Source organism: Mauremys reevesii, linkage group 1, assembly GCF_016161935.1.
Source record: "Mauremys reevesii isolate NIE-2019 linkage group 1, ASM1616193v1, whole genome shotgun sequence".
In the NCBI taxonomy this organism is placed as follows: Eukaryota; Metazoa; Chordata; order Testudines; family Geoemydidae; genus Mauremys; species Mauremys reevesii.
In genome coordinates, this window is record NC_052623.1 from 331,752,640 (window position 1) to 331,766,097 (window position 13,458).

A 13,458-nucleotide genomic window follows, 5' to 3' on the forward strand; every position below is an offset into this window, starting at 1 on the left:
CTTCACTCATCACACAGTGTTCACATCTTGTTTCCCTGCCCCAAGGTATAAAGCCATAGTGATTTTTTAGAAAAGGCCATAACTGACATGTACTCCTTTCCCACTTTCAGTACCTCTAGTTCATAGGTGCACCAATTTGTTTGCTGAAAGATTGTATTTTCTAAAAATATGTTTGCTAGAGTATATTACTAGAGGTGGAGCCAAGCTGCAAAGTTTGGATTCTAGATCCTAGCTTCCCCAAGATAAAGGTGTGTTTGTGTTCGGGATCAAACCCATCCTTGTAACAGATCTGTAACACTGTTGTTGCCTTACCCAATCAAAACTATAAAATGGGCGTGCAGCTTCAAACGCATAGACTTTCAGATTTAGTTCTACTGATTACTCCATCAGCAGACCTAAAATATTTCTAAAAACTCAGGGTTTTTTTCATAAATTCTGGCAGGATGTGAATTAAAACAAATCAGTTTTTAAAATTCCTAATATTACTCTGCCTTCACTTTTGAGAAGAAAATAGAGAAATATAAATTATGGCAAAGAGGCAGCAGTGACAAACATGGTTGCCTTTTTGTGTTCCTAGAGTTTCATATGTTATGATTTGAATTGTGTAAACATAAAGAGAAAACCATGATTCAACACTGAGATAACAAACTATGTGGATCTTATTAACAGGCTCGAGCTTCCTCATCCCCCGTGATTCTTGTTGGCACTCATTTAGATGCCTCTAGTGAGAAGCAACGTAAGGCCTGTCTGAGTAAAATTACCAAAGAGCTGTTGAAAAAGAGGGGTTTCCCAGCAATCCGAGAGTATCATTTTGTAAATGCTACAGAAGAATCTGATGCTATGATCAAACTTCGGAAAACCATAATAAAAGAGAGTCTGAATTTCAAGGTAAACCATATGCTGTTCTTTACATTGAAAGTTGTTGAGGAAACAGAATGTTGTAACACTTTTTTTTTTTTATGCTTGAAATCAAGTTACTAAAACTTACTATAATACCTTAGACATAGAATAAAGAAGGCAAATCACTATCCAGAAATATCAACAGGTTTGCCTTCATTACTTTTTTTTTCCAAAACTTTAGCACAAATATCATCTAAGTATAGTTTTTGTTAATATATAAGATATCAGAAATAAAACATTTTAAATTGAAATAGATGAACATTTTTCTGATGGATTGTTGGATTGGTCTGATCAACAGCTACTCACTCTTGTTGAACGGCAACATACTGCCGTTAGAAATAACAGATTAAGGGAGATAGAAGAATGTTTGTGTGATCCTGGCAGTCAGCCATTTCTAAATTCTTAAACTTGTGACACTGTGATTTGCTGTAGGACTATGCTTTTGTGTCCTAGAGGTTAATCCAGGATAATGATGATAGTGGAAAGTTCATAAAGCTGAGGTGAGTTATTTTAAAGCAGCAGTTCAGAACAGGTCATGCTGAAGATAAGGGGACCAGATTCTCCCATCCACTAACTTCAATTTGCACGGTTTAAAAAATGTATTATGAAGGGAAAAGCAAATGTACATCAGCTGCAGAAACCCCTTAGAGAATTACCCTTATATAGGGAGAATCTCCACTGGTGTAAAACTAGTGGAGGTAGCTCTGTTGCTTTCTGCACCAGCTGCTTCACCATGTCTTGTGCGACAACATGCTTGGGTGTGTCAGGTCGGGGCCAGATGTGTTGGGAGTTGAGACAAGAGGAGTGGAGAAGCAGTGTGTAGATCAGAGGCGAGGAGGAGGATGTACTCATGGAGGAGAGAGAGTTGCAACTGGCTCCCTGTTAACCTTTCTCTCCATTATGCCCAAGCTGTGGTCAGATGTAGTGGAAAATTGAGCCCAGGATTTTACACCTAGAAGTGGATGTAGAAGGTTCTTCATATAGAGACATGAAGATAGAGAATCTAATGGGAAGACAGGATCTAGCTTCTATTTCTGGGTCTATTTCTGCATTGTTTATATAATGCCATCAGTGAACATGATACTTTAAAGACACAAGGAGAAATCCTGCCCCATTGAAGTCATTGGAAACTCCCATTGGCTTCATTGTAGGCAGGATTTCACCCACAGTGCCTGCCCTAATGATCTATCAGCCCAAGTAATATATTTATGTCTAGTCTTGTGCTGGTGCACCAAATGCTGGGGAAAGGTTGGAAAACCCCTTTCTTCTCCTTTGCCACAGTGTACCTGCATAGTAACATCCATAATTTGGCTAGCTATGTTCAGCAGTGCACAGGATGGGAGCAGGCCATTGCTTATTGTCCCAGGATGGATATGTCTGTGTGGAACAGAATAGACCCACCTCCTGTACTTCAGTAAACCAGCAACAGAGCACCACTGAGGAGAATGCAGGATACAGCTTTTAAAGGTGTGCAGTCCCACATCTCGCCATATTTTCCACAGCATTCTGGAGAATGCAGAATTCTTAGAGGTGGTCCTCCTACCCTTACAGTCCTAATAGCCTCTGAAGTGTAATTTAGCATTGTGTTTAGACTTCATTGATCATAAAAAATAAGGCAGCAATAAGGAGAAAGGAGGAATTATATATTTTATAGTGCTTCTGTGAAAGGAAAATCATGAGGAAACAGGTAGGAAGATAAAGGTAAAGTTATTTAAGTTTAAAATAAGTAGCCCAAGGCTGTCAGTCTTCCAAGGGTACTTAAGGGTGTAATAATATTTCTTGTCACATATAAAATCCAGCACCAGATTGTTAAGCATTTTAAGAACTTGAGGGGGGGTCTTCAGAGGAAGATTATTAATTAGATAAGTAGTTTGTGAAGCTAAATTAATACTCATGATTTTTTCTCTAGCCTCAAGGTAGAAAAGCATTTGTTACCACTGAGTAATGTCAAAAGATATTTGGTTCAATAAAATATTAATGTTGATTCCAATAAGGGATCACGGAGAACTAGAGGGGAAAAATAAAAAGAGCTGGAACAAATCTTATATGAACATTTTTCATATATAAGAATCTGAAAGGCTGTTTATAGATATCTAAAAAATCATAGTTGCTTCAGTTTAGATTAGTTCCAGGTAAACACTAGGGATGATATCCTGGCCCCACTGAAGCCAATAGCAACATTTCCATGGACTTAAGTGGGGCCAGGATTTTGCCCCAATGATATGTAGAACAGCATTAGGATTCTAAACTGCTGAGAGTATGTCATTGGTAAGGCTATGTTTTAGTCACGGGTATTTTTAGTAAAAGTCACAGTCTGTAAACAAAAATTCATGGCCCATGACCTGTCCATGACTTTTACAAAAAATACCTATGACTAAAACTTGGGCGTGGTGCTGCGGGTGCTCTGCGGGAGGGGCGTTCTGGTGACGCTGCTGGTGTGGGGGCGGGCAGCGAAGCCCGGTACCCTCACTGTTGCTGGGTTGGGCTGTGTGGTGTGGCCAATAACCCTGCTGGTGCTTGCGGGGGAAGGGCTGGCAGGGGCTCCCTACCTGGCTCCGTGTCCCTGCAGCTCCCAGGTGGCAGAGAGGTCAGGGGGCTAGGTGTGCTGCTCCCACCACAAGCGCCAGCTGCCGCAGCTCCCATTGGCCGGGAACCGCAGCCAATGGGAGCTGCAGGGGTGGGGCCCGCAAGCGTGACCAACGTGTGGTGCGGAGCCCCCTCATGCCCCGGCCCCTTTGACGTCTAGGAACTGGGGAGCCCCCATCCCCAACCCACTGCCCGTAGCCCCCTCCCACACACCCAAACTGTTGCTGCTGGCCATGGGGCTGCCCGGCTCGAGCGGCCCCGAGCCAGCACCAGCGGCTGCGGAAGTCATGGAGGTCACGGAATCTGTGACTTCTGTGAAAAACTCGTAATCTTAGTCATTGATATGCATGCTTCACTTACATACAGGATTCCTGACTCAGATCTTTTCAACATTTAACTGAACTCTCGTTATTGTGGTAAGAAAGATTTGAAAAACAAAATCTTTTCAGATGCCTGGTATATAATTATTTACTTTTGTATATTAATGAATTTTGGAAGTACTTTATGAAAAAAATGTGTTCATAGTGTATCTTGAAATATTTTTTTATTTCTGTGAATCTTTAAAAAGCTGTGGTTAGTCATCAGATAACTTTTTTTTGTTCTATTGACATTTGGTTACCTGTGTTCTCTGCTTAGTTTACATCTTGCATGCATCTGTCTGAAATTTCAAAGAAAAACTAAATAAAATGTGTTTTAAGATTATTATTATTAATTGCACAGATCAGAGACCAGCCAGTAGTAGGACAGCTAATCCCAGACAGCTATCTGGAACTTGAGAAGATAATTTTATTTGAACGTGAAAATGTTCCAACTGAATTTCCTGTGATTGACCATAAGCGATTATTAGTACTGGTGCAAGAAAATCAGTTACAGCTGGATGAAAATGAACTTCCTCATGCAGTTCACTTTCTGAATGAATCAGGTACTAAACTTTACCCCAATGAAGAGAGTATGGTGCCAGCAATGTGCACCAGGCCTTCTGCAGGTTGCCAGAACATAGTTGACTGAAATAATAGAATCATGGGAAATGTGGGGCAGAAAGGGACCTTAGGAGGTTATCTAGTCAATCCCTTCTCCCTGCACTGAGGCAGAGCCAAGTATATTTATATCCCCAAGAGATGTTTGTCTGATCTGTTCTTAAAAACTTCCAGTGATTGGGATTCCACAACCTCCCTTGATAACCTGTTCCAGTACTGAATTATCCTTATAGTTAGAAGAGTTTTCCTAATACTTAATCTAAACTTCCCTTGCTGAAGATTAAGCCCATTACTTCTCCTACCTTCAGTGGGCACAGAGAACAATTGATCACTGTCCTCTTTATAACAGCCCTTAACATATTTAGGTTTTAACCAATAAGCACAGATAAAACACCCCCAATACAAAAAACCATGAAATTGATGTTTAACACCAGAAAAACACTAGAAATGGTTATTTGTATCTAAGGACTTGTGTGCATGGAACAGTAACATGGAGTACCGGGATGTCACTTGTAAAGCGCGCTAACATATTGCACATTAATTGGTCTGGGTAGACCCTGCTATTGCACACTAGAAGTTCTCTAGTACACATTACAAAAAGTATTGAGGATATAATTGTATTAATACTGTAATGAGCAATATGTATAATACACATTAGTCATTACAGTATATGCAAAGAGAAAGACCTGAACCCGCCCCCCCCATTTCTGAACAATTACCTAAAACTCAAAAATTGCTAAAAAAATAAACCTTCAAAAATTAAATTATTAAATCCTGATAAACAGGAGCCCTAAACATATTAGAAAACTGTGATCAGGCCCCCCTCAGTTTCTTTTCTCAGGACTAAACATATCCAGTTATTTTAACTTTTCCTTATAGATCAGATGTCTAAATCTTATCATTTTTGTTGCTGTCCTCTGGACTCTCGGCAGTTTATCCACATTTTTCTTAAAATCTGGCACAGTACTTAAACCTGAACACAGTACTCCAGCTGAAGACTCACTAGTACCAAGTAGAGCAGAATAAATACTTCCCATATCTTACATATGACAGTCCTTTTAATAGACCCCAAAATATTAGCCTTTTTTTGCAACTGCATCACATCTTTGGCTGGTATTCTATTTGTGATCCACTATAAGATCCATTTCTGCAATACTACTGCCTAGTCACTTATTCCCCATTTTGTAGTTGTGGATTTGATTTTTCCTTCCTCCATATAGTACTTTGCACTTTCAGTATCGTTATTGAATTTCATGTTGTTGATTTCAGATCAATTCTCCAATTTGTGAAAGTCATTTCTAATTCTAATCCAGTCCTGCAAAGTGCAAGCAACACTCCCTTCCCAGCTCGGTGTCATCCACAAATTTTATAAGCATACTCCTCACTCCATTATCCAAGTAATTAATTTAAATGTTGAATAGTACTGGACCCAGGACTGATCTTTGCGGGACCCCACTAAATACCACCTTCCAGTTTGACAGCAAATCATTGATAATTCTTCAAGTGATTGCATATGTCAGTTTCACTGTAGGTGTGTACATGCCTTGTACACAGATGTCAGAGACTTTTTTCCCCATCAGTACACATTGGGGTAGCTCTAGAACCCCCCTGTCCCCTTGTGTCACTGAGTGCTGGTATTAAAAGGCGGAGCTGTCCTTAACCCATCTCAGTTCTTTCTTATGGCCAGTGATAGTTGAAGCAATATCAGACTTGTTTACTCAAGTGCTTCCCTCGTAAATAGTTGAAGTTAATTATTGTTAGTTTTTCAAGTTAATTAGCACTAGGTTTCTGTGTTTTGTGTCCTTGGAGATTGTTCCTTTCTTTTTGGTACTAGGCTCAGTACCAGAACAATGCCTTACTCCCCAGGGTTCAAGTCCTGTGGGATGTGTTCAAACTCCATGCTGATCAGTGATCCTCATCTGACCTGCCTGAAGGGCTTGGGTGAGGCCCACATTAATGACAATTGTCACATCTGCAAGGGCTTCAAACCCTGTTCACAAAAGGATAGAGCAGCAAGGCTTAAGGGCTTGCTTATGGAAGCAGCACTTTGACTCCCAGCTGAGGCATTACATGAGGAGAGTGGCCTCCACTTCAGCTTCAGGTTGCAGCCTCCTCTTCATCACCAAGACGATGCTGTTGTTTCAGTGGGAGATTCGCCTCCTCCAGAAGAACACAGGACCCATCAAGACCTCCTGAAAATAGTGGCCTTGATCCTTGACATCCAACCAGAAGAGGTATGTTAGAGTTCTCACAAGTTGGGAGACATCCTGGTGTCTGCCACCCTAGCTTAGGTTGCTCTGCCAATCAACAAGGCAATCATGGAGCCTGTCAAGACTCTTTGGCAGAAACCTTCTTCCCTGTCTCCCAAAGCAAAACGAGAAAGCTAGGGACAACAAAGCTCCACACCTATAAGCAAGGACTTTAAAAAACAAACAAACAAACAAAAAAAACTAGAATTGTTTGGTCACAAACTTTATTCCTCAGTGGGCCTGCAGCTCAGAGTCGCAAACCAGCAGGCACTCCTGAGTTAATACAATTATACAGTCTGGGAGAATGTTGCTAAATTCAAAGACTAATTACCAGAGGATTGCAAGCAAAAGTTCTCAGTAGTTGTGGAGGAGTGTAGACTGTCCTCCAGGACGGTCTGGATAGTGCAGATTCGGCCGCTCAAACCATGGCATCAGCGATCACTGTGAGAAGGTGTTCATGGTTACAGTCATCCAGAATACATGCTGAAGTCCAACAGACCATAGAAGACCTTTCGTTTGAAGGCCCTACTCTCCAAGAAAACTTCTCCAAGAAAACTGACAAGCTTCACAGCCATACATCTTCCAGGGCAACACTCAAATCTCTTGGAATCTACACTCCAGTGACACAAAGAAAGCATTTTGTCAACAACCTTTTTGACAGCATACCTTTGCTCCCCATTCCCAAGATCCACCTAAGAAAAAATTCACTGGAGCAGTCCTTGACTCCACAAAGGCTAGGATTTTCACGCCACAGACCAGATTTGAAACCATTCGATATCTAGTACTGTACTTGAAATGAAAGTTTACTCACTCATGACAGCATGCAAGTGCCTCAGCCTGTTATGTCACATAGCAGCATGTACCTGTATAGTGTAGTAAGCCAGGTTGCAGTTCAGGATGCTGCAGACATGGCTAGCATCAGTATATGCTCCAAGCCAGAGCTAGTCTTGTTGTCTCTGGATTTTGGACAGAACCTCTAAAAGTTTGCATGGGAGTTCCCTTCCTTCCCACATGACCAATACTCATCCTAGTCACAGACACATCATCTCTAGGTTGGTGGGCTGACATTGGGTCCCTGAAGACTCAAGGTCTTTGATTGTCTTGAGAGCTAGAGGCTCACCTAAATGTCAGGGAGTTAAGAGCAGTACATCTAGCGTGCTCAACCTTCCTTCCATACATAGTGGGGGAAAATCTACTGAGTATGACATACAACTCAGCGACTCTATTTTACATAAACATGCAAGAAGGAGCATGGTCAAACCAACTCTGCCAGGAAACAATTAATCTCTGGGACTTCTGTATAGCCTCCTCAATTCAAAGCTACTTACCTTCTGGGGAAACAAAACATGCTGACTTATCAACACAGGTGGTCATTATGCCCAGACATAGCCAGATTCATCTTCCAGCTCTGGGGGATTCCCCAAGTGGACCTTTTTGGGACATGGGCCAACAGAAAATGTCATCAGTTCTGTTCCTGCAGGGAGGGAGGGAGGTCCCAGCCCAGGCTCCCTAATAGATGCCTTTCTCTTGTCCAGGGAGAATTACCTTCTGTACACCTTCCCTCCGATTCCTTTGCTCCACAGAGTCATATCCAAAATAAAAAGGGACCATGCTCATCTTATTCTTATAGGGCCCTGCTGGCGCTATAAGTCAATACTGGTACTCGGTCCCACTGATATGCTTGATAGAGCTTCCTCTATCCCTCCTGTTGGATCCAGATATAATTTCCTGAGACCATGGTCGTGTTCTCCACTCCAGCCTCCAAGCCCTCTATCTCATAGTGTGGATGCTTCATGGCTGATGCCCTTTGAAAGGTCCTGCTCACAGAATGTCCAAAATGTACTTTTAAATAGTAGAAAACACTCAACTAAGACCACCTGGCTAAGTGGAAGCACTTCTCCAGTTGGCCTTGTGGGAAAGGTATGTCTCCTTGGCAAGCACCCCTGAGTGTTGTTGTGGACTATATTCTGATCTAAAACAGAACCTGACTATTAGGAAGGGTGCATTTGGCTGCTATCTCAGCTTTCCATATACAGATGGATAACAGGCCCCTCTCTTCCCAACCCCATTATTGCTCGATTCCTGAAAGTCCTGGCCAGATTATACTCTGAAATTTGGGACCCTGTCCCTCCTTGCCATCTTGACTTAGTCCTAGCAACTGCAATGGGACCTCCCTTTGAACCACTCACACCTTGCTCTCTCCATTATCTGGATGTGAAGGTGGCCTTTTTAGTAGTGATCGACTCAGCAAGATGGGTTGATGAGTTGAGAGCTTTGGTGTCAGAACCCCCTTATACAGTTTTTATAAGGATTAAGGTTTATCTCCAGCTGCACCCAAAATCCTTACAAAAGTAGTTTCTAATTTTCACATTAACCTAGTTTGTCCACATTTTTTCCAAAACCCCATCACCATAAGCAACGAGAAAGATTTCACTCACTGGATGTGAGAAGAGGGTTAGCTTTCAACCTAGAGCATAATAAATAATTCTGGTGTTCTACACAGGTTTTTGTCGCGGTTGCAATCCAGTCTCCTCCCAGAGGATCTCCTCCTGGATCTTTTCCTGATTCCATTTATGCTACCAACTGAGTAACATGATCTCACCAACTAGCATGCTGGTGCACTCTACTAGAGCATAACCAACTTCTGCAGCTTTCCTGGCTCGAGTACCAATTATCGACATATGTAAAGCAGTGATCAGTCTTCAGTCCACACCTTCACTTTTCATTACATCATTACCCCTCAGTCCAAAGATGATGCCAGTTTCGGACAGTGATTCTACAATCACTGTTCAAATAGACACTCAACCCACCTACATAGCTGTTTGTGTGAGAGTTACCTACAGTGGAATTGACACGCGCAAGCACTCGAAGAAAAAAAAACCTGTTATCTGCCTTTCCGTAACTGTTCTTCTTCAAGATGTGTGGCACTTGTCCATTCCATGACCCACCCACCTTCCCGTCTATTGAAGTGCATCTGGTACAAAGGGCCAAGGGCTGCTCCACCCTCTTATACCAGCACGTGGTGGTGCCCAGCAAGAGGGGGTGCTTGAGCCACCCCAACAGGTACTTCTAAGGGGGAAAAAGTCTCCAACATCTGTGCATGAGGTACACATACACCTGCAGTGGAATGGACATGTGCAACACATCTCAAAGACCAACAGTTATAGAAAGGTAGGTTACTGTTTCTTATTCTTGGAGTATGGATTTTCAACCAGTTATGCAGCCACCTTATAGTAATTTCATCTAGATCACATTTCCCTAGTTTGTTTATGAGAATGTCATGTGGGACTCTGTCAAAAACCTTACTGAAATCAAGATATATGACTTCTGCTGCTTCCTCTGTCAAAGAAGGAAATTAGTTTGGTCTGAAATGATTTGTTCTTGACAGTACATGTTGGCTATTACTTATCACCTTATTATCCTCTACGTGCTGTTATTCTTGTTTATGATTTCATTTTGTTACCTTAAAATTTTATAACCTAAGGGAAAGATCATGTGTGAAGTATTAATCTGCTAACAACTTATGTCCCTTAACTTTATTTGAAAGTAGTAAACCTGCAGAAAAGAGAAGAGGATTCAGGAGGAAAAATAAGATCACTAGGATAGCCTGTGACTGGGACAGCAGTTATACAACATAGTTAACACAGTATCTCAGTACTGTGCAGACTATATAATTGAGGATACTTAGACTAAAATAATAATCAACACTGAGCATTCACATTGAACATATTAGATATTTGAAAGGAGTAGGTCAGATTATGGCTATAAATATGGCACCAGGAAATAATGGAAAAGATGACCATGTCATGACTGCACTCTGATACTGTTACCTTCAGTTATTCTTAAGTTTGGTATCTACCATTCAATAGGCCCCTGATCAGAAAAGCGGGAAATAGGCAGCCCAGAATTGTCTAAAAGCAACGTCCTCCTTTTCTTTTGTTTCATATGGATGTTGTGTGATATTATTCTAATTACAATATTATTTATATAGGTGTACTGCTACATTTTCAAGACCCAGCACTTCAGCTAACAGATCTGTATTTTGTGGACCCTAAGTGGCTGTGTAAAATAATGGCACAGGTTAGCTTCTCATTATATTTTTTGTATCCTTTTATTCAACTCTTTCCTCCATCCCCAACTACTGTAGCTGACCTGGCCTCATTTTGCTCTATTTCTTCCCAGTTTCATGACCCACTCCCTTTCACAGCTCCCCAATTTGGTCCGCATGACTCCTCCTGCTGCCTTTTAAACAGGGGCGGCTCCGGTGACCGGCCCCCGTGGCGTGCTGCCGTGCTTGGGGTGGTGAAATGGCTAGAGCCGCCCCTGCTTTTAAATATGCATTCTAGAGTTCAAGTGTACCCCAGTGCCTCCATTCTCAGTTCTCTTACTCTCTGGTGTCTGATAGTGCTCACAGTCAGTTAGGTCCCAGAACATGTGTAAAATGAAATGGAGATCCCAGGTGAGAGGCAGCATAATCCTGCAACAAATTGTTAAAGGCTGGAGTTCTGGCAAAAAGCAACAACAGTAACCTGGAATGGTGGGGAAGAAGGGTAATTGGACCCTGCTGTCAAAGGAAGAAGAGGATGGGTTGTACTGACCTGTAAATTGGGACAGGTGAGGGGCAAAAGGACTGATAGGAGGGTCTACCTGGAAAGAATCCACCATTGGTTTGGTTAGTTTGGAAAAGCTTCCAAACTTTTAGAAGTTTATTCAGACTTCCCAATCTTTGAAGGTTTGTTCTTCACTAATTAACATGTGGAATAATCTCCCATATGATATGTGGTATGGGGAGCCAGTAAAGTACACTACTACACTACACTGAATGAAGAGGTAGCTAAATAGTATCATGGGATATACTGTTCAGAACTGTTAGCTTGTGCTCAGATGGCTGTCATTGCTGAAATGCTGAGTTTTACTATAAATAGAATTATTACTTTTTGTAAATACTGGTAATAATATATTGCAGAAAACTGTTTTTGTCAGAAAAATGCAATCCAATTATTACTGCAGAGTTGAAATTATTTTACTTTTTTAAAAGATTTTGACAGTGAAGGTGGAAGGCTTTTCTAAATACCCCAAAGGAATTATAAAGCGTTCAGATGTGGAAAAATTCCTTTTAAAGAAGAGCAGATTCCCTAAGATCTACATGTCACAATACTTTAAGCTTCTGGAAAAGTTCCAAATTGCATTGCCATTAGGAGAAGATCAACTACTTGTTCCAAGCAGGTAAAAAAGAGAGAGAACCACAAATGTGCCATGGAAATATACTAATATAAAAAACTCTGATATTCTAGGCTGTAATGGCATTTCTAGCTGTTTGATATCAAAGCAATATTTTCACATGCATATATCCTTGGATAGCTCCCTGAAATCACTGGGAATGCATGCAGTGTAAATTGAGCAGAAAATGTCCATAAACATGAAAAATAAACACACACACTGGTACAGATAAACCTCAATAATCTGCCCCCTGCTTACGTGATTTGGGGATGCATTCATTTCTGACATTCATTCATCAATATATCTAACAATCAGCTGTACAATAATTCTCATTTTAGTCTATGTAATTAGTAATTCTGGAAGTAGTAAATGGTGAAATACTGGAAAATAATGTTCCTGGTTTTTTCAGTTTGTCTGATCACAGACCTGTTATAGAGCTTCCCCACTGTGAAAACTCAGAAATCATCATTCGGCTGTATGAGATGCCGTACTTTCCCATGGGATTCTGGTCCAGACTGATCAACAGGTTGCTTGAAGTGTCTCCTTACATGCTCTCAGGAAGAGGTACTGACGTTTAACTTCAAACCTATCAATGTGTGTGTTTACCTTGAACACCTAGTAGCCATGGGGTTGAGTTCAGATCTACAGATTCGAATTCTAATTCCTACCACTTTCCTGAAATTGTGTGTTTTATGTTTTTGTTTTGGGCTCATTTCTGGCCATTTTACAAGTGTAAGAAGACAAAATAGGGCCCTTACTTATAACTTAAAAACTCTTGGGAGCACTTTGTGCCTGCCCTCTGTGTGAATGAGAAAGGGAGAATGAAAGCAGCCTCTTGCTCTCTTCTGCTCCCTCTCTCCCCAGCACCACCATGTGTGTGCACACACACACATATGACAGACACAGAGGAAATCTTTGCATTTAAGCACTGTTGGGATTAGTTTCTGCAAAAAGGGTAGGAAAAAGCGGGGAGGAAGTGGAGTCAGTCTCCTCCTACTCCACATCACTCAGCGGGAATAGATGCTACACCAGAGGTAATTAGGGTGACCGGCTGTCCCGATTTTTATAGGGACAGTCCCAATTTTGGGGTTTCTCTCTTATATAGGCTCCTATTACCCCCTCACCCCCATCCCGATTTTTCACGCTTGCTGTCTGGTCACCCTAGGGGTAATGCAGTTGCTGGTCTTCCCTGGAGACCCCCCCCCCCCCCATCTTTAAAAAAACATTGTGCCTACTTAGACATGGTGCCTCTTGGATTTCCTGCTAGGGTAGTGTGCCTCCACATGGCACCCGGTACAGAGTTTTGGTTGTATGACAGAATTCTGTCCTTAATGGGGAAAAACCTGGCTATATTGAACACATCCTCTGAGCCTCATCTTGGGGGATACCTGCACTCTGACACCCATCTCCTTCTAGGAGTTCTACCATTGACAAGAAGTTTTGTTGTGTTGGCTCCTGGGGCATGAAATTCATTGCCCTTACACATTTGCTGGTGTCCATCTCTTCCCCCTTTTAAAAAAATTCTG

At 41.6% G+C, this 13,458-nt stretch overlaps 1 protein-coding gene across 2 annotated transcripts in view; it reads left to right on the forward strand.

The window, feature by feature from the left end:
• Positions 1-13,458, forward strand: part of LRRK2 (leucine rich repeat kinase 2) — a 105,947-nt gene that overhangs the window by 69,775 nt on the left and 22,714 nt on the right. For both annotated transcript variants that reach the window (XM_039516218.1, XM_039516211.1), the window contains 5 exons: positions 670-888; positions 4,207-4,408; positions 10,704-10,792; positions 11,751-11,938; positions 12,342-12,496. In XM_039516218.1, the coding sequence (XP_039372152.1) occupies positions 670-888; positions 4,207-4,408; positions 10,704-10,792; positions 11,751-11,938; positions 12,342-12,496 (853 nt within the window). The remainder of the gene's footprint in view (positions 1-669; positions 889-4,206; positions 4,409-10,703; positions 10,793-11,750; positions 11,939-12,341; positions 12,497-13,458) is intronic.